Source organism: Hydra viridissima, unplaced genomic scaffold (assembly GCF_058129835.1).
Source record: "Hydra viridissima isolate aposymbiotic clone 2 unplaced genomic scaffold, HvirCarnegie_v1 scaffold_11, whole genome shotgun sequence".
Lineage (NCBI taxonomy): Eukaryota > Metazoa > Cnidaria > Hydrozoa > Anthoathecata > Hydridae > Hydra > Hydra viridissima.
Genome location: NW_028324310.1, coordinates 12,676,134 through 12,698,133, shown reverse-complemented (window position 1 = coordinate 12,698,133; position 22,000 = coordinate 12,676,134). Strand labels below are relative to the sequence as shown.

At 28.7% G+C, this 22,000-nt stretch overlaps 1 protein-coding gene across 7 annotated transcripts; it reads left to right on the top strand.

The window, feature by feature from the left end:
* Window positions 1-505: 505 nt before the first annotated feature.
* LOC145191358 (uncharacterized) lies at window positions 506-20,892 on the top strand. Of its 7 annotated transcripts, XR_016444888.1 has the most exons (19): window positions 917-1,656; window positions 3,689-3,869; window positions 5,370-5,654; window positions 5,797-5,949; window positions 6,609-6,680; window positions 6,938-7,024; window positions 8,319-8,422; window positions 12,809-12,877; window positions 16,162-16,280; window positions 17,016-17,073; window positions 17,167-17,374; window positions 17,490-17,672; window positions 17,898-17,969; window positions 18,345-18,449; window positions 19,209-19,269; window positions 19,385-19,464; window positions 19,636-19,897; window positions 20,259-20,447; window positions 20,578-20,892. XR_016444888.1 is itself a non-coding variant. In XM_090066454.1 (18 exons), exons 2-18 carry the CDS (start codon window positions 1,004-1,006, stop codon window positions 19,696-19,698), a joined length of 2,553 nt encoding a protein of 850 aa, XP_089922580.1. In that variant the 5' UTR covers window positions 506-632; window positions 949-1,003; the 3' UTR covers window positions 19,699-20,121. The 7 variants fall into 7 exon arrangements, 4 of the variants coding, with proteins under 4 accessions (XP_089922580.1, XP_089922581.1, XP_089922579.1 ...); XM_090066454.1 differs by lacking the exons at window positions 20,259-20,447; window positions 20,578-20,892 and adding an exon at window positions 506-632 and having other exon boundaries at window positions 949-1,656; window positions 19,636-20,121; XM_090066455.1 differs by lacking the exon at window positions 20,578-20,892 and having other exon boundaries at window positions 19,636-19,742; window positions 20,259-20,555.
* The last annotated feature ends 1,108 nt before the right edge of the window (window positions 20,893-22,000 follow it).

The following is a 22,000-nucleotide window of genomic DNA, read 5'->3' as shown; positions in this document are numbered from 1 at the left end:
ATTAAGAGAGTTATGGACGGAGAATTATGGACGGAGAGTTTTGGACAGATCATTGATGTAGTGATAGAGATCAATGATATTACGGAGAGTTACTGTTCCTAAGTTACAAAAAATAAAAGTTTACCGGAACAGTAAAAACAAAATATTAACTGAAAAAAGTTTCAGCATCGGGTGTCGAAACTATTTTTGAAAAGCGCAACGTTATGTTTATGCAGCATCAGGTGATCTGCGGGTATTATTCCGCTCATCTATTTCTCTCTTCTCCTAAACCCACCAATTAACAATTAATTATGAATTGCCACCTGCTGCGTTCCCTCATGAGTAGCTGAAAAGTTTTTTCTTAACATCGGTGTTTAAACAAAAAATTTTGAATAAAAATTGGAACACAATATTTCACCGGAAATAAAAAACAAAGATTTAGAAATAAAAAAAAGCTTATCGATCGGCAATTATTTAGACTTATGTAAGTTTTTAGTAGGTTAGTTGTTAAGTTTTGCAGTTTAGAATCCTGATAAGTCAATCAAAAAAATTTATGTATACAATTGTTCACAAAAAAATTATTCTCTAAAATATTTAAGAATATCATACGATGCTTATGTTGGTTAGAATTCAACCAAGATTTATTGCAATGAGTATGTACATATATATATATGCAGCTTTGTACTTTATTTTAATGGTTTTTATTCACACACACACACACACACACACACACACACACACACACACACACACACACACACACACACACACACACACACACACACACACACACACACACACACACACACACACACGTATGCACACATGAGCAAAATTTTTAGGTAAGTTCTGTCCTAACTTAAGTTTATTTTTACAAAACAAATTATCTGATAAAATTTATTATCCTTTATATTATGAATGGCAAGTAACAAGTTGTTTTAGTTGATAAAATTTTAACTTTCTTCTTAGCTGTGTACAGTGTAAACAATAGAACACATACAACTATGTAGCATTTTTGTTAGTTATGAGTATAAGCAATAACTTGGAGTTAAATTGTCATTTCTGTCAAGAGCAAATAACAGAAGTTAAGCTCAGTTTTTACTTTTATTCCAAGTATAAACCATATCTGTGTCATAAGCATTGTCTAAAATGTGCGTCATGCAAACAGTTGTTATTTGGAAAGAACTATTTCCTGTCATCAAGAAAAAAATTCTACTGTCGTTTACACTATGACCATGAATCACCGAATGTCCATGAGAACTTTTTTCGGGAGTTAGGTATATTCAAGCAAATAGCACTAATGAAAATAGAGGGGCATGGGAGAGGGAAAGAGATTACTCTTTTGTCACAAGCTCAAAATGACTATTTAAAGTGCCAATGCACCAGTGGTGAGCTGCTACTTGTTAATGAAGGCTACTGGATAGAATGCGTGTTAGAAGAATGCCCATTCTATTGTTTTTATAGAACTTACAATCGGACTAACTTTGAAATTCCTTATTGGAAATTGAGTACAATTCATAGTGAAGGATATTTTCAAATTGATTTTTTTGAAGAAGAACTTTTTGAACTTTGTTTTGCAGATGATATACACGCGAACTATTATTTAGTTGATGAAAATATTGGTCCAATTATTCTAAGTATGAAGCATGGATTTATTTCAGGGAAGAGTTGTTACAGGTACAAATTGTATTTTTTATTTTTAGTTTTTAAAAATAAAAAATCATCAACAATATTTTAAAACAGTTTTTACAAGTATGTAAATATAGGAACTAAATTTGCAATTATAACCAAAAAGTATATTACTGAAAATAGCTAAATTAAACAGTATTTAGGGGTTGTGCACAAAGATTAATTGTTTTAACCTTATAATTATACCATAGTTTTATATTATCCAACTTTTAGTTATAGTTTAAATTGTAAAACTCCAACCAGTAAAATTTCTTGTTAAGTCAGGAATATTGTGTTTTGAAATATTAAAGTAGTTTCCTTTCTCTATCTGCGGCTCCAGCTTTGGTACTGTAAACTCTGTAATGTTCAGTGAAATATTGACAAAAAAATTCTTCGTGCAATTTTCAGCTTAGCTAAAGATCTTAAATGCTTGTTGATGGTAATTGATTAGAGTTATTTTCCCTGCTAACAATTAAATTGGTGAACTTTTTTCTCATAGATCATTTAGCTATCAGAGATGATGGTAAATTGATGTAGTAACAGGAAAATAAATTATCAAAGTATCAGGCCTTGACCTTTGTTTACAGATTTCTATTTTTAAATATTGGTTTTTGTTTTCGGATACCTAGTAGTTATTATGTTGGATATTTTGTAGTTGCTCTTTTCTAACACAATATTTACAAGATTATGCTTTTTTTTTCCAGTTAATTATCTGCTAGCCAATAAATTTATATGTATTCTAGAAAAAGTATATGCTAGCAAACTCATCATCATCATCGTTGTCGTTGTCATCATCATCATCATCATCATCATCATCATCATCATCATCATCATCATCATCATCATCATCATCATCATCATCATCATCATCATCATCATCATCATCATCATCAGATTGCTGCTTTTAGTCAGTATCATTGCTGCAGTCAATACTATTCAATTCTTATTTACTAGTGCTTCTTAGAATTTTCTCACCAATCAGTGGTATATTTCATGACATAAAATGAGCAGTTAACTAGTTGTCAAATCAGTAGGCTGATTTAATGTCTGCTTCATTTTGTTGTGTTGATTAAATGAAAATAGTTTTCAGTTACATGACAATAACCCATATGTTATGTAAAAAAGTAACTTATTGAATTGGAGTTAGGTCTTATACTGGTGATTTTCTCATCACAGCCATTAACTTATGATTTATTATTAGATAGTTCAAAAACTACTTATAAAGTATAAAATAAAGTCACACATTTTTAACAATCCATCTATCATAAGGAAAAAACAACCATTATAGATGATGAACAGCTAATGTGAACAATGGATTGGAATTTTATTTTGATGCTTAGATTAAAGTAAATGTTCCAAATAATAATGAAAAGTAAGGTCATTATTATATATAAATGTTCGATTAACATTTTTGCTGAATGAAACTAAAATTTTTCCTTTTTTTTAGCAGATAATGACTTTTTATGAATAAAATGATTTAGTTTTGCACAACAAAAGTTTTGTGGCACAATTTCTTTAAGTTAGTTTTATAGCACATAATTTTTTTGATATTCTGGTGGGGCAGATATATACCCCAATTCCCCTGAATCCATCACTGATGATGAAACTTTGAAGGAATTGCACAATCTCTAAGTATTCTTCCAGTAATATTATTAGGCAAATTTTTTTTTATACATATAAATTAAAATTTCAATATTTAGCATATGCTATGGAGGTGTTCCATCAAAATCCAAACTGTGCATTTGATTTTGAACTTAATTTGTTTTTCATTTTTGAACTTTTCATTTTCTTTTAAATTATAATTATTAATCCATTTTTTAACTATTGCCTTGCAATTTGTATTTTAATCTGCAATGCATGTATGTATGACAGTCCAGATTTTGACAAGAACCTCATGTTGATTAACATTAAGTTAATACGCATTCATATTTATTTCATATTTGTAATGTATATTGTATGATATTGCAGTACGTGTATTGTATGATATTGCAGTATGTGTATTGCATGATATTGCAGAGTAAAATTTAAACTTTAACTTTAGAGTGCTTTTGAGATCATCATCACATATTATTGAGAGTGTAATCCCACTTTCTTGCTTCTGTATGTATAAATATACAGAACAGCCTATGCTTGATCTCATCAGAAAAGAGCTAATGTTGACATCAAGTTTTAAAGCCATGGTTGATCCAGAGTCTCCTGAAAAGTTGAAAAGTTTAGATAAAGTAATTTTATATATACATATATATATTTTTTAACCTTAAAGAGTTCTATAATTATTAGAAGTAAATGTTGGAGAGTATAAAATGAAAATTAAGTGTTAAAAAAAAAAAAAAACAACTAAAAAATGCTCTATTTATGCATTAGCTTTCAAAAAAATGTAAACATTTAATTTTTTCACTGTTTTCTTGTTATTTTGGAATTATATCTCAGTTTTAGCTGTTTTTATTTTTGTTGTTGGGTTTAGTGGAACATACAAACATTTATGATGTGCTTAATGAATGTTTATGACATTTAACAAATTGCACAATGGAAAAATCAAAAAGAAATATGTTAGATATTAAAGAAGTTTTAAGATTTTCTTTCATCACAGCATTTTTTTTTTTTTTTTCACAGAATTTTCATCACAATAGTTTGTTTTTTTTCACAGAGCTTTCATCAAAACAGTTTGTTTTTTTTCACAGAGTAATCAAACTTGCTAAACATCATTTTAACTGCACAACTAATAGTTAAGTTTGAGATCTCTGGAGTGACAAATCAGATTTGATAGCTAAAAATAGATTCAACATCCTGTTGTATAAAACACTAAAAATTCCAATTGTTAAGTTTAAGGCTACTTTAGATGAAAAGTAATGTTATAGTTATAAAGTAAGTTTTGTAAACCTCCTAATAAAATCCTTCATTAAACCCACTATTAATCTGCTTATGAGCATTAGTACATAAGCATCTGCTTGAAATAAAGAATTAGTTGAAATAAAGAAATATATTTAAACAGGGGATTGTATTGTATGACCATGTATAAATAATTTCTAAACCATTAGGTTGACCTAAGGTTTAAAAATTATGTATGGGCTTACAATGCAATTCCCTGTTTATATATATTTCTAGGCAATGTTTTTGTATAAAAGTTACAGTATTTTTTGATAATAGGTACTCCAGATATCCTATATTCCTATCAGTTTGCAGACAATTTTAGGCAAAATACTTACTTGATAGAAAACTTGTATCAGCTGAGAGGAAGTTGGTTCTATACTATTTGGAGTGGTAAATTGTCCAGCAAAACCAATAAATTTTGTTTGAACATCTTTGAATCTTCTGGACTATCAATCAATATTTAGTATCAATATTCCTAATAATTGTTATGATACCAATTGGTGTCAGGTAGATTTTAAGATTTACTTTTAGTGGTTGTAGATTAGTGTTAATACATTGGTAAATTGAACTTTCAAATTGTATGACAATTTTAAAGGAGATTTTCCATTCAGGTTTTGTTATGGCTTGCAGGTCTATATTGAAATAACTAAGCCAACATCTTAAAAGTTAGAAAGTCCGTTGTTGAAAGAGATAAGTTATAAATTTTATATAAAAATTTCAGAAGTAACTTTAAAAATGGTACTTGTAACTTTTGCAAAATTTCTCAAAATGCAATAACAATGGTATATTGCAAAAGCTCTCCTTCTGCAATATACTTTTGTTATTGCATTTGATTTGTATTTTTATCTAAGGTCATGTTAAAAGATGAATTGAAAGTTGGTCTTATATTTGTTAAAAAAGGCCAACGATTTGAAGAAGAATTTTTTACAAATACTGAGCACAGTGAAGAATTTGATGTGTTTCTTGGTTTTCTTGGAGATAAAGTGAAACTAAAGGGATTTAAAGGATACAGCGGTGGGTTGGATATAAAACATTCATTGACTGGAGAATATTCAATATACAAGGAATGGAAGAACTTTAAAGTAATGTTTCATGTTGCAACGTTGCTGCCAATGGATGAACATGATGATTTAAAGGTATTTAGAATTTTTTTTTTTCAAAAGGTAAATAAAAAACGATAAATTCAATTTTTCAATAATAGAAATATTTTTTGTTAAATGATACCTTCTTAAAGTTTAGCAAAAAAAAATTGATGTCTTTCAATAATTAAATTTTTAGCTTCAAAGGAAACGTCATGTTGGTAATGACATTGTGTGCCTGGTATTTCTTGAACCTGGTGCAAAATTTGAGCCAGCATCTGTTCGCTCCAACTTCTTACATATATTTATTGCTGTTCAACCCCATTATATCAATGAAAAATTGTTTTACAAGGTACCTGTATTGTGAATCAGCTCTTTTTATGATTTTTTTGTTGTTGTTGTTTTGTGATTTTAATTCCAATTCTTAAGATATATAAATGGGGAGTGACAGTTCATACCTGCTTAAATCTTAAAGAGAATGAGACAGATTTTCAAAATATTTAAGTTTTTATTTGATAAATCAATGTTAATTAAAGGAAGTTTTTAATTATAATTTTTCTTTCTCAAATGTATTCATTCAATTAAAATAAAATGCAAAAAAAAAAAAAAAGGCTAAATGTGATTTAAAAGCTCATTATTTGCTAAGATGTTAGCTAAATATATTCATCAGGATTTTATGACACATTACATCATTGATTTTTATTGGGATTTCAAAGAACATTTACTTTTATATTTATACTTATACTGTTGGTATTTCAGTTTTAATGTAAAAAAAAAAAAAAATTTGGAACTTTTTACCAACCAATAATACTGCATTAGCATTCCTCAGTTATGTATTTAATCTGCAAACTGATACAGTTCAAAGTGATAGGCAAATATTTTTCAGTAAACTTAGTGAACTTCAAAGCACAATTCTTATACTTTTAAGTATAAACACTTGAATATTTTCCTTTTATATGAATAATTTTTTGATTTCTATTTGTAAAGTAGATGCGAATGATTAAACTTTAGGTTTCTGTTGCTTCTCGCAAGTCAGTTCTTCCGTTTGGACCTCCTATTCCCTTCTCACAGATGTTTGAAAAGGTTTAATTATATTTATGATAATGTATTCTTTTAATATCATAGATCCTCTATGTTATCAGTAGGAAGATAAATATTGACTTTGGATGTTACTAGTAATTAATGTAACATCTTTTTGACTGATTGATTGGAAGAGAAACGAAATAAGAACTCCATAGTTTTAATAGTAAAATGAGTAAGAATAAGAATAATCATATTGATAACTATGATGATTGTAATAATAAATTTTCAGATTTTTATCATTACTATATTTTTTTTAGAATGAATTTTTCCATGATTGGTTGTTTGCTAAAATTATCAATGGAGAAAGATCAAGTTATCGCTCTCTTAAGTTTTTTAATATGCAGGTATCATAAGTTTAAATTATCATATTTGTTACATGCTTGCTCTCATTTTTTTTAACATGCTGCCTGCAATCACAATACAGTGTTAGGGTGGCCTAAAATATAAATTTTAAAAATTTTCTTTTGCACACTCTCTCATTTGATGAAATATTTTTATTGCAATTAAATGATGAGAAGTGGTATAATTAAATGATGAAAAGTTAAGTAGTTAAAATAAGATTAGTAATTGTTAATAATTCAAAGTTTAAGAAATTAACTTGATCAAGAAAAACTAATAAAAGTGCTAAAAAAATTAAAATGTTGTATAAACTCAGTCATTCATGCTTGATCTGCTAAGAGCCTTAGAGTTATAGATGCTTGTATCTTGTTGTCTCTATGCTCCACAACCATACAAAAGCTGGTGTTGTATGTCACAAGCAGTACAAAAGCTGGTGTTGTATGTCATTTAAACAGTTTTTTTTCAGCCACTGATTTCAATAATGTAAAAACTAAAATTGAAATCAGTGGCCAATCTAACTGTTTGTTCTGCAGAGTTGTTTACTACCTTGATTGCTCAAATAGTTTTTTGCAACATTAAATTCAAAGTGTTCAGTTTATGTATTAATTGCAGCTGTCAGGAATTACTGTGACAAAAAAAATGACACAAAGAGTTTAAGTGAGTGGCAGGTGAGGCATTGTTTCAAGGTCTTCACTGAGATACCACATGTTGAGCAGCATTTTCTTTTAATCTACCTCTGAAATTTTCATATCAACCTTTTTAATTTTTCAATCTTTTCCAGCAGCATCAGCAGATTTGTTAGGAGCAGCAGTTGTCATAGGTGCTGCAAAACATGTGTTAGCATAGATATTTTCAACATACAAGCAAATCTATTGCAATGCATCAATCTCATGTTTGGTCATTCTATATTTTCCAACTGGCTGGTTAGTAAGCATGAGACCACAAAATTCTGTACATTCAATTAGAATTGTTCTGTTTGTTACTAATGTAAGTCTAGTTAACTCTGTAATCATCTCACAGTTGAGTTTTGGTTAGGCATTGTTGTAGGTTGTCTATTATGATATCCTGACAAGATGCTATATTTCTTTTTATTTTCTCTTACCAATTTCATTTCTGTTATTTGATTTCCCTATTATTGCTACTGTAATCTTATATCATCAAAAAATCATCAAATAATGGAGTGTGCAAAACAATTTACAAAAAAATTCTATACAAGAAATTGGCCAACCTAATGGTTGTAAGTTGAATGTCGAAATAAATAATGGTTGTAAGTTTTTTTTTTAACCTTATGTAAATTAGGAACGAACACGTCGCCAGCTTCTTGAAGAAATTGTCAGTGAGCAAGAATCTAAAGATACTGAGAAATCTCCAAAGGGACCGTTTCAGAGATTGTGGCCTTTAAGGTTAAAAATTATTTACTTTTTGATAAAATTTTGTTTAAAAAGATTTTTTATAAGTTTCATTATTTTTTTCAAAAAAATGTTGCACAAGTATATACAGTAGCATGCAAAAGTTTATAAACAGCTAAAATTTTATAGTTTTTTCATCATAACTTTTTATCTTTTCACTGAAAATGAATGGAATTTTTAACAATTATTCTTTTAAAGTGATTACATAGTATAATTTACTTAAAAAAATGAAAATTTGTAACGTAAGGAAGAAATTCAAATTTTATTGAAAACATAATCGTGCAAAAAAAATAAACAAATATTTATAAACAAATGAAAAAAATTCAAAAAAGAGGTATTATTTCTAATTCCTCCACGTTTTTTTGTTACAGCACATCAGTATTTTGTTGAATAGCTTCTAGATTTTAATATTGCTTGACACCGACGAGGCATATAGTCAACTAAGTTGATAAGCACATCTTTGGGGATATTTGCCCTATAATCTGAAAGTATCTTGAATAAATCATTTATTATTGGTTGGTTTTTCGCCCTCCAATTGTAAATCAAGATGTTCCCAAAGATGTTTTATTGGATTTAAATCTGGACTTGACGACCAAACAAATTACACTGATACAAATGACATTTTGTAGTATCTATGCTGCACTTAACACTATAATTCTTGCTCAAAATACCATTTAGTTTGAAAGCACTTCTGTGGGGATCTTGTTTTGATTGTCTTAGCAAAATTCTGTCTTGATGTTCTGTAGTTATCTTTGACCTTCCTAGGTGATGCTTGTTTTCGAGTGTCTTACAGTCTCTATATCTCTTAACCAGTATGTTAATTGTTTATTTAGCCACATCATAAAGCTCAGACATAAAGCTCAGATTATAAAGCTCAGATCATAAACTCAGATTATAAAGCTCAGATCATAAAGCTCAGATCATAAAGCTCAGATCATAAAGCTCAGATCATAAAGCTTTGCTTATAAGGAATCTTCTCTACAGTATGTATTTTTAAATTTTTCTTTTCTGACAATTCCTTAGACTTTCCCATTATTTTTTTAATTCAATTTAAGTTAAATATTATCTCCAGTAAAATCAGTTTTACTAATGAAATGTTTTTTCTTACTGAAATTTTAATTTTCTAAATAGGGCATTGAACTGTTTATAAATTTTTGCATGATTATGTTTTTAATAAAATTTGAATTTTTTCCTTCCGTAACAAATTTTCATTTTTTTGAGTAAATTATGTAATCACTTTAGAAGAGCAATTGTTAAAAATTCTATTCATTTTCAGTGAAAAGGCAAAAAGTTATGGCAAAAAAACTAGAAAATTTTAGCTGCTGATAGACTTTTGCATGCTGCTGTATATATTTTTTAAGTTTTTATTTCGTTTTCTGTCTAGAAGAACACAATTAAAACTTTTCATTAGTTTTGTGATGTTTGAAATCATGGGTTAAGAGACCTGAAGATATTTTTGGCCTCCTTGCCTTACCATCAGTCTTCAAAAACTTAAGCCTCCAAGTCCTCCCAGAAAACAAATGCTTATGCTAAATTATAGAATTAATGATGATATTAGAAATGAGCAAGTTCTAATGTCCCAAAATTTGTTGCTTGTATCAAAGATACCTACTTTTTTTAGCACCACTACAAAAAATGTTTTAATATCCTCATATACAGCCTTGCTCCGTTTTCAAAAGCTTATAGTTTTCTTGTGGAGTTTTTCAAAAATTTTCATCATGAAAGGAAAAGAATTTAATTCTTTATGCAATCATGGTTTGAATTAGCAGATTAGTATAGCAGTGATAAAGGTTATTAAAGAAGTGTAATTTTACATGTCACTCTTTATCAATCTATGGTCATTAAGAACATTAACAATTTGTACATATGGCTCCACCACACTAGCTTTTGTCTTTAAATCTCTTGTAGTCCATTGTCAAATGACCATCTTTGTTTGAATCATTTTTGTTTAAAAAATATACACACGCACACACACACATACACACAATATAAATATGACAATTGCTTTAGATATTTTCTCATCATTATAGTCATAAACTCAAATAATTAAAATTTCAGTATGAAATTAAAGTTACAAATGAAAAGTATTTCTTAACTTTCTCCAAGTTTCCTTTGTTCTGTTGTTCAGCTCATGCCAGACATTTTATCTTTGTGGTCAGTATCAACTGCTTTTTTAGTGGATTTCTGACCTTTCAGCATTGAGCAGGTAGCTTCTAATCATTTTAAAGCTTAATTCTTACATTAATCAGACAGTTGCACCCACAATGGCCATTTCTCTGGAGTGAAAGTGTCCCAGTTTCTGTGTACAGTTTGACAATTTTGCTAACAATAAACTGAACCCCACATATTCTTGTGATTTCTCTTTGAACTGATAAAGTTATAACATTTACATGGAGTAAGATCTATCTTTGTTTACCATAGAGTTTTAAATATCCCTATAGACAAGCACGGTAATTACAAGATGAAATCAACAAACCTTGAATTATTTGGGAAGCCAGTAAATATTTGCCATAGAAGCCAGTAAAGAATTTTTTTAAACATGTTTCTTAGCTGTAAATTTGACAGTTTCTAAAATGATTTGGAGTTAGAGTTTCTAGTTCAGAGAATAGAATTGATCTTATGTTTCCCATAATTACCTCAGACTTTTGGGTAAAAAGTGACACATGAGGTAATTATATACTCCAGAAGATGCAATAACTGTAGTATGAGACCTAAAAGAATGACATCTTATTAGTGGCATAGTAAACCGTTGTGCCCCCTATTAAATATTTATGATGGTAACTGGATGGAAAATGAGCTAGCAAAAAATTAGGAACACTTGTAACAATGAAGACAGTGACTTGGCAATTAGGATTGCTAGCTTATTTTAACTGAGGACTAGTTGGTAACTATTCGTAACAAAGACATTCTTAAGAATAAGCATATGAAATTATAAAGATGCTGGTAGCCACATAGTAATGATATTTAGTTACCAATCTTTATAGAATTGGAACTTTTGCTAGCATACTCCACAGCCCTAGTCATAAATTAGATTGTTTTTTTTTTCATGAGTTTTTTCTTTTCTTTAAAACTTCTTTAAAGGATGTTTTTTATTAACCGTTAAAGTTATTTTACTTATTACTTTTGTGTTTAAGTTAAAAAATTCATATTATTATGTCGTAGTTTGCTACAGAGTCATAGTAAGTAGCTTTGTAGCAAACAATGCTATTGCACTAGTATTACAGTACCTTAAGTTCAAAATCTTGAATAAAAAAAATTTGCTTAACAGTTGCAGCAAAGCTTGCTAGTTTTGATTTTAATCAAATTGTCAAAAAAAAAAAACTTTTAAAAGTTGTACAGAAAAGAGTCAGGTTATAAAAAAAACATTAATTAATCATATATAAAATAGTTCTAAAACATATTTTGTTAAAAATATAAGTCCCATAATTACCTCAAACTTGAATTTTTTACACAGAAGAGTAATGGGATGCTTTTTTCCAGAAAATGTGATTTCACTGACACAATCTCATTTTAGGAATATAGACATAACAGTCAACTCTGGTCACCAACTGAAAGCCAAAGTGCAGTCAATAAGTTTCCATATTTATTTTAACTGAAGAAAATGCTATTTTTTTTTTTTTTTAAATTAGTTAATTTTATATGTTTATTAGAGTTTTGTTGGGAGGTCCGTGATCCATGAGTTATTTAAATAATTTCATTGATTTTTGTAAAGTTCAATGATATTGCTTGAACATGAAAAAAAATCTACGAAATCTCTTTGAGTTTTTGGGGCGTCCTATTAATACCCCACAATTTTAACTGTTCCATAAGTACCCTGTCTGGCCCTAGAGCAATGAATCTAACCATTGAGTCATAAAGCATCAAAATTTGCCAGTGATTCCATTATTATGGCCAAGACTGTAGATACTCCAAAATATATGAGTCATGAATTCAAATGTCATTTATAGATTAAATTATGAAATTTAAAATGTTTATTCATAAAAATTTTGAAAGTGTTGCAGGCACACTTTATCAAACGGACAAAGAATAAAAAAAAAAAAGGGGGGGGGGGGGAGGGCTGGAAGTCAAAGCTTTTAGATTCTTTAGGCCTACCTGCCAGTCTCAGCCTCCAACTATAAGACTCCATAATTGAAGACTTTGTTTTAAGAACCACATGTCTAATTTTGATTGAAAAACGAGTCAAGTCATTTTATAGACACTTTGAATTTGATTTTTGATTATAAATATCATTTTTGTGTGATGTGCTAGCAAGATCAGGTTTTTTATTTGATTTCTTCAGCCAGTATATAATTTCTGAAGTGTCATTTAATACAGAATTAAGAAGTTAATGAAGTTGATTTACATTAAAGACCTCTATAATTACATATTTTTAATTATTAGAACAGGTTCATTACGAACAAATGCCCATCAATCTTCAAACTCTTTACAAGGAAACCTAAACTATACATGGTATGTTATTTTTTGTTAAATAAGTTATTTTAGATTCTTATTTTTGTATTCATGTATTCTTATTACTTATATTATTATTTTAGTCACCTCAGTAAAGTTAATCATGATAATGGAAGTTATTTTAGTTTATATATTGAAACATGAAATATTTTTGATTGTTTAAATCAGGGTTGTAAAACTCAACAGAAAGAAATTTTTAAAAACAACACACTTTGAGGGCCAATATATATACTGCAAAAAAAGATTTATTTTTGTTTGATGTTTACTACTTTAAACTGTTTTTTTTTTAACTTATCAAAATCTGGTGCAAAATTTGACAATATCAAATTTGGTCTGATGGATCAATCAAGACAATCATTACTTATTTTAGATCTGTAATTAAATTTTATGGTATTTATAAATAAAAATAGTTGTTTAAAAACATAAGCACTTCCAAATTGCACTGACCAGAAACTAGGCTGCTTTATCTCATTTTACTACACTTGAATTTAAAGATGGCTAAAGTGCAATTTAAATGAACATCAAGATGATATCTGTTATTACAATTTTTTGCGCTCTCCTATGTAAAACTGATAAGTTTGTACAAGTTTGTACCAGAATTTACAGAAAAACTGTAAATAACTTTGAATTTTTTTTTTAGAATTTCTGATCTTGTTATATTAATTGCATCATTTTAATAAATATTTTGCCAACCTTCCTTTATATATCTCTGATGCATCATAAGAAACACCATCAACACTAGCAGAAAAAGAAACAGTTCATACAGAACTCTCAGTAACATCCTGAGTGTTATAGAACTTCAATTTTGAATTATATATTAGTAAAATTTTGTTGTAGTATTTTTTTAAATTTCTTTTTTGTAATTTTATAAATTTTTTAATTTTATCGCTTTAAATTTTTGTAGTTGGAAAAAGAGAAATAAGTTCTTCGTAATCTAATTTTAAATTCAATAAAAAGTTTTTTGAAGGTTGCGTATCCTTTATCAAATACCAAAGAGGTTCTTGAGAGTTTCAAAGAGGTAAATGAGAATTGTAAAGGGCGATAAAAGTTATTACAGTGTCACAGAGGAAATGAATTTGAGAGTAATAATAATAGCAAATTAAAAGACTGAAGAATTGAGACAAATAGGATAAATAGATAGGAAACTATGCAATAGAACCTAAAGTTAGTTTATCAAGCATATGGTACAAGCTTTAGGCACAATTTCCACAGGAGGCAGAAGTTGTAACACACTTAATTTAGTAATCTGGGCACTATTGACAATACATGTGACAATAACCAAAACTATTTATTGTTTAACAAAGCTCAAGTATTGTTCATTTTTTCTATGTTTTCTCATTGCACAAGCAATAACAAGCTATTATTTTTTAACAAAAATATTAGTAGCACTGGACTAAAAGATTTAACTTAAGGATTAGTGTTTAATAAACTTCCTCTCAGAATTCTTGATGAAGAAATATCACGTAAGGAGAAACAGCAAAATACAAACTTAAGTAATGGTAAAAAGATGTAACAAGTATTCATGGGTTGGGTTTTAAACTTGATTTTAACTTGATGAGAACAAAAAAAAAAGCCAAAAATTCATTGAGTTTTACAGAGCAATGTCTGGCCAACAAAAAAACAATAGAAAGAGAAGACAAATTGTTTGTTTTCCAAATGCTGATCCAAGATGAAACCTATGCTGAAACAAATGCTGGTTTAAAAACTAATTATGGTGTATATTTTAGTATTTCTTTTGTAAAACTACAAAACTTTGTTTGAATGCAGCAAATCTCTTTGGATAATGTCCAGCAAAGCAACCATTGATATCAGTTAAGATTGAGAAAGCAAGAGTTTAGTTTGTCGGAAAGAAATCATCATGAAACTCACAACAATCGTCAAAAGTACTCTGAGCAATCAATCTATGTTTATGATATTTGGTTCTAATGGAACTTTTAAGCGGAAATGTAAAGTTTGGAAATGTTTTTCTTATGATAGTTCAAGTCCAATTCATCAAAATGAAGGCATAATAAATGGAAATGGATGCAAAAGCTTTTTTAAAGAGTTGATGCTGGCTCATAAAAAGAAATAAATACCTTGTTAATGGATTTTCCATCAAGATAATGATCCAAAACAAATCAAAAGTCACTAAGAGTTTTTTTTTCAATTAAAAGTCTAGACTAAAATTCTATAGAAATTCTATAGAAAGACATCAATAGACAAAGTCTAGGCAAAGAACCTTCAAATAAGCAACAACTTTTTAATATTATTCAAAACACTAAACATGATGGTTATGATTATGGTTGCTGATTCACTGCCAGCTTGTTGTCAGCTGATAAATGATGCAATTGACCACACAACACAAAATGAAGAATTAATAGATCCTCTTTTTTATATATTATGTCAAAATAATTGTATTTTTTTGTTGTAATATAGATTAAAGCTTTGGCATCGGCATTCTTTTTGTACTATGTAACCAAAAAGTTTTTTTATTTAGCACCTCATATTAATTGATTTGGTTCAATATCTGACTAATGAAGCATGATAAATGATAATGTAGTACTAATGATAAGTATTTGGAGGAACTTTCAAGAATTCAAGCTCAATTCCTTGCAAAATTGTTCAATAACATATGACCATCAAAGTGCTTTTGAGCGCTGGTCCATTTAGCATAATATTTAACTTAAAGATTAGCAGCAATCTTTAGTTTGAATTACAAGTATATATAAGTATAAAGTGCAAGTATGAATATATTGTATAAATAAAATAAAGGTGTAAATGTAAATAAATAAAAGATTGCAGGAAAATAATAATATTTAAGGAGGCTTCATAAGCCAGAAAAAAATTTTTTAAATGCTTGTATAAGTTGAGAAATCCCTAAAGGGCTTTTTTTCACATCTAAGGGTACAAAGTGAGGACAGTACAATATATGTACAATTCAATGTGCAACAGTAGGAAAAATATCAGATTGTAAACATTTCAAGCAAAAAAGTTCTACTATTAAAAATAATAATATTTTATCGATAACAAAAAATTTAACTCTAAAAGTTTAAGAATTCTAAACTCAAAATTCTTCCTTAAAAGAAAAGTTAAGAATAACTGCATAACATGAAAAAAAAAAAGAAATATATGTAGTTTTTTTTTGTAACAAAAATCAAAATACAAGTATTTTTTCTCTCTTGTTAAGATAATTTATAAAATGCCAATATCTTTTTAAAATGCTCGGATGTATTTATAAATATAGTTTTGAAATTTAGTTCTTTAAATAGAAATAAACTACTTTTATAAATTGTTATTTGTTACAGGTCAACTACCCAATTTGAAACCAATAAGAAACTAGATGACACTGTTAGAGTGCTGAATGGTTCAAGGCAAATTTATTATAATGGCATAAACCAGTTTTCTGATGTGTTTTTTTTAGTAGGTAAGTAAATTTTGTAGGTTTATAAAAAACTGTAGTTGTAAAACTTTAAAATCTTTTTCTTGTTTAAAGCATTATTATTTTTAATGCATCATCAAGTGTGCTACTTAAAAGTTTAACCTGACTATAAAATCTTGTAATATACATTGTGATAGTGTGCAATTTAAAATGATGAAGTTGGTTTAAATAAACCCTAAATATTTAACTTCTCTAGAAACTAATAATTTTATCAGGAACTAATAATGTTATTAAATAACTGTCCTATTGGTTTTTTTTGTTTTAACTTTGTTTTAAATTTGAAATTAATTATTATTTAAAAAATTTAATTTCAAAAGTTATTTTAGTTAAATTTTAGAATCAAAAAAATTTTCTATTGATTGAATAATGTGATCTGAATTTAAATTGAAAAAAAATGAAAATTTTTTCTTGTATTTTTTAAAACTAAACTTTTATAATAAACATATAACAATAATAGGCATATAACAATTGGGATGTAATCTCATTATCTTATTGTCCCAAAGAAAAAAAAATTAAAGTCAAATTTATGGTTTATAAAAAAATAAAACACTTAAAAAAAGAGATTTAATGCCATAATCTTGCTAAGTTAAAGTATTATATGTAATTAATATTATTCATAATGTAAATTTAATATATTTCATAATATGGATATAGAAGCAAAAAATGAACTGGCATTAAGCAACTGGCAAAAGAAAATAATGCATGCAAAAAATCTTTTAGGTGAAAACAATGATGTTGTTTTACCAGCAGTTGGAGCTGTCTTAGCAGCAAGAAGCCGGTCAGTTTTTCTTATAAGTATAAAACTTGAATTTGAAAAGTAAGTTCAAAAATTCAGTATATATCAAGCATAAATTTTTTATATTTTAACTAGGGTTTTTCATGAGTTGTTATATTGTGAACATGTAACAATTTCTCGACCTGGTTCAATGCTCTATCCCTGTTCACCCACATCATCTGTTGTACCAAATGCCCGCAAAAGATGGTCTGATTTCTGGAAAAAAGCATATTCACTGGATCAATCTATTCCAAGAAAGTCATCAACGACTTTTCAAAATAGTGTTGTCCCAACTGTAAAAGAGGTTTTCAATTTTGAGACATAATTTTGATCTTTCTCATCTGCTCATAAATTATAAGCGCTGTAATCTTTTGTAAATTTACGAAGTGTTTGGGTAAATTTATGCATTGTCTATTTAGCTCAGTATCACAGAGTTTGAGCCTTCTGAATTTCAAGCCCTGTTAGAGTTTCTCCACAATGGCTCTTGTTTCATTCATAAGGATATTTTAATTGGAGTTGCTTGTGCTGCTGAGTATTATGGAATTCGAGAATTAATGCAGATATGTGTAGATTGTTGTCTTGAAATAATCAATCCTTTTAATGTGAGTTGTTGCAAAGTTGTCTTTTTTTTTTTGTCTTTTTGAAGTTTTGGAAATGACCTTTTCTTTAAAATTCATTGCAACTTTAAAATGTTGTTATAAATTTTTACTTAGTGAATGGTTTTATTTTATTCTTAAAAAGTTTATAAAGCTTAATAAAATTTTGAAATTTTATAATTTTATTTACTCTCAGTTATAATTTTGAAGTATTGCTTTTTATGTATTTAGGCATGTCTTTTATTTTCATCAGTGCGTCCTTTTATATTGAGGTACAGCGTCGCCAAACTACTTGAGGATAAGGTATTTTTAAGGATAGATTTAAGGATGTTTCTTAGCATAAGGTATTAATAAAGGTTTTTCTATAAAAACCAAAACATTTTTGAAGAAATCTTTTTAAAATCACTTAATTATGGAATCCTAAATTAATAAATTGATAAATACAAAATACAAAACAAATAGAAAAACAAATCAAAAAATAAATAAATGCAAAACAACTAATAGTATGAACAAATAATACAAGCTAATACAAGAAATTCATAAATAATAAATAAGTGATATACATCATAGCATTTCTATCGCTATTGTGTGATAAGTAAAATTTTAAATATGGTGCATGAAGAACTATTTTGTGCTTTAAAATAGTTAAATATATTACTTCTCATTCTTCAATATTAGATTTCTGAATTTATTGTAATGCATGCAGATAAGATATATGATTCTTTTGATATGGCTTCATTATCAGAGGACTGTTTGTTGCAGATTCTTTCATTGAATTTAAAGGTGAGTTTTGCTGCATATATATCTGTCTATGTATATATGTATGTAATGTGTGTGTGTGTGTGTGTGTGTGTGTGTGTGTGTGTGTGTGTGTGTGTGTGTGTGTGTGTGTGTGTGTGTGTGTGTGTGTGTGTGTGTGTGTGTGTGTGTGTGTGTGTGTGTGTGTGTGTGTGTGTGTGTGTGTGTGTGTGTGTGTGTGTGTGTGTGTGTGTGTGTGTGTGTGTGTGTGTGTGTGTGTGTGTGTGTGTGTGTGTGTGTGTGTGTGTGTGTGTGTGTGTGTGTGTGTGTGTGTGTGTGTGTGTGTGTGTGTGTGTGTGTGTGTGTGTGTGTGTGTGTGTGTGTGTGTGTGTGTGTGTGTGTGTGTGTGTGTGTGTGTGTGTGTGTGTGTGTGTGTGTGTGTGTGTGTGTGTGTGTGTGTGTGTGTGTGTGTGTGTGTGTGTGTGTGTGTGTGTGTGTGTGTGTGTGTGTGTGTGTGTGTGTGTGTGTGTGTGTGTGTGTGTGTGTGTAGAGTAAACTTGGTAATTTAGATGCAATTATTGTTAATTAGACTAATTACAGAAAATTGTTTTTAACTAAGAACTTTTATAAACAAGGGATTGCTATAATAAATTTTAAAAACATCTTTTAATAATTTTAAGCATTACGCATATTAAAATTAATCTTAGCAGAACTAAACTAGAGAATGACTCTGTACAATTAAATTCTGTTCTGGCTGTATATATATACATATAACTTTTTTAAACGTGTGGTTCTAATATTTAGATGAGCGAAGCAAAGAAGTTTAAACTAATAAGAAGTTGGTATAATCGAGTCTGTGCCCTAGGTAAAATTTCAATTAAATCTTGTTTACTTTTTTTCACATTCGCTTAGTCTTTTGATTGATGTAAACCCACTCTAAGAAAATAGTTACCTATCAACGAACAAGTTTAATCGTTTAGGATTTGAAGACGAGATGCTAAAGGAAAACCTTATATCGCATGTCGATTTTATTAATTTCTCGGACGAAGAGCTTAAGCAGGTAATTTTAGAATTTTGGTTTCTTCCATCTGGTGATAATATTTTTAAGAAAAAAGAGATTAGAATCATTTGATTTCTTAAATAAAGGCATAACAACCACAGAACACCACTCTGATGACAACGGTATTTATATGTTACATATAACCTTAAAGTAGTTATTTTCTGTTCATAGGTTACGCTGTCTGGTTTTCTAACAAAGAATTCTTCCCATGTGAAATACGTTGTCAACAGCTGAGGAAAACCTGCCCTAATTTTTAAGGGTTTCACTGTTCATAAAATGTAAGCATTCTCACTTAGCAATATTTGAAGTACAGCAAAAGTGTCTCGTCAACTCAAATGATGCCGTTAATTGCACTTTTGCGTTTCGCTAACCCAGTTTTAACGGCAAAAAATCAAACTTAATTTTATTACATATATGCTGGTTAGTCCACAAGGTTGGTCTTGCTTTATAGAAATAATAATGGATTATTATATAGTTTTGCATTTATTACAGATATTAACTTGTTAATTATTTATACATCTTTTTTGTGAATATTATTTATTTTTGTCAAGTTTTATTAGATTTAAACTATATTTTTAGTTTTTTGTGTTTTATACTTGTACAAATATTTTATTTATTTTGTGAAGTTTTTCTTTGGCATGGCGAATCTGATTTTTGCAGTGGTGTGTTCTGAGACTTACTTGCCTTGGTTTTTTTAACTGTAAATTTACTTATAATTCGACTTATTTCGACGCAAATATTAAAATATTGTGCGTTGAATTTTACTTCTTCAAAAGTTTTTTTTTTTTTAAAAGATCTTTTGCTACGTAATGATCAAACTCATCGATAAGTCTAATTTGAAAACTTAAAAGATTGATAGATCAGACACGGAAAAGTTTGGAATTGCTTTTCATTTGTTCAAAGTATTGCATATTCTTTTGAAAAATGGTTATCTGTGCATAGTTATCAATCTTGGGCGATTAAATGTGTGACTTCGAATCTTGGTAAAAAATTCTTGTGCGTAGCTTTAAACGTTTTAAAATGTTTTTATTTGTCTATAGTTTTTAAATAAGTGAAGGTTTTTTTTAAAATGCTATTACATATTCTGCAAACTTTTGTTGTTCTTACTTTAAGTGGTGTTTACTTTAACCTGGGAGAAGCGCATCAAAGATCTTATCACTTTGTAGCTACTCTATGTAAATGCAACTACATTTATTTTAAAAAACATAATTAGAATTATAAGAAAGTAAAACTTTGGGTTCAAATCAGTCCCCCAGGTTTTTAGATTTTTTTCAAAAGATACAACAAAAAGTTTGGTTGAGAATACTCGTATAATCGACCAGAACTTGAGTTTTGGCCAAACTGGAACCGAATCGAAAGCAGATTTTTATTATTCCTGACCGGAACCGGAACCGAAAATAAACCCAAACTGAGACAGGAACCCAACCCGGAATCGAAAATCAATAATGATTTTTTTTTTTTTTTTTTTTTTTTAATTTTCAATTTCAACAAAACATTAAGCTATTAAAAAATAATAACAGAATCAAACAACTGGAAGATTTTCTGTCCAAAAAGTTTTTCCAAATTTTCTGGAAGGAGTCTGTTTCTTTCGTTTGAGAATATCTTCAGCTGTAGAAAACAGTCTTTCAACAACTGTGGATGTTGGAGGTGATGTGAGGTACTTTTTTGCCACTGCATTTTTTCCATAGTTTTTCCGAAACTCAAGGCATTAAGAAGCAACTGGACGATCCAAAATATCATTTATCACTTCTTTCATTATTTTGGAAGATAAATAGGCATTTGGTCCTGTTTGAGTTTGAGATTAAGTAATTTTTGATGTGCGAAAGATTTTTTTTTTTTAATCGTCGCCAGATAAAATTTGAGTTGCAGGAACCAGTTCATCTTCAAGAGGTTCAAAATTGTTCATTTGGGTCATGTGACAAAACGTGTCTAACATTTTGCAAATTAGCTTCAGATCAGGAAAAATAATTATTTGCATCTTGGATCAAGTGTGTCTTCAATTGCTGAAAAACGTTTTTCCATTGCATTTTTCATTGCAATTTTCAACTCCTGAACACTGATGTCCCTGGAGGTTGTTTCCAGAGCTTCAATTATTGCTGTCATAATTAAAATGTAGGATGCAAGAATCAATACCTGATAACATTTTTGTTGCCTCCTCAAAAACACTTAAAATGTTCACCACTTTTTCACAGAGACTCCAATCTCGGACAAAAAATTCAATTCCCACCGAAAGAAATTCGATTAAGATGGCAGCAATCGCTGGTTTCAGGTGAAAAGTTCGCTCAAGCATGTAATAGGTAGAGTTTCATCTAGTGGCAACACTGTTTTTTACATCGATTTCGATTTCTATAATGGGATGCATAAGAACAAACAAACATACATACATGCATACATACATACATACATACATACATACATACATACATACATACATACATACATACATACATACATACAAATACATAAAAAAAAAAAAGATGTTAATGCTTCGAAAATTAAATTATTGATATAAAAAAAAATTTTATTTTGATACTAA

Bases quoted from the DNA above. Each gene is read 5' to 3' on its own strand.
- LOC145191358 (XM_090066455.1), top strand. From the start codon at position 1,004: ATGAGTATAAGCAATAACTTGGAGTTAAATTGTCATTTCTGTCAAGAG. The intron at 6,681-6,937 runs GTTTAATTATAT...TATTTTTTTTAG, and splicing joins TCTCACAGATGTTTGAAAAG to AATGAATTTTTCCATGATTG. The intron at 17,970-18,344 runs GTATTTTTAAGG...CTTCAATATTAG, and splicing joins CCAAACTACTTGAGGATAAG to ATTTCTGAATTTATTGTAAT.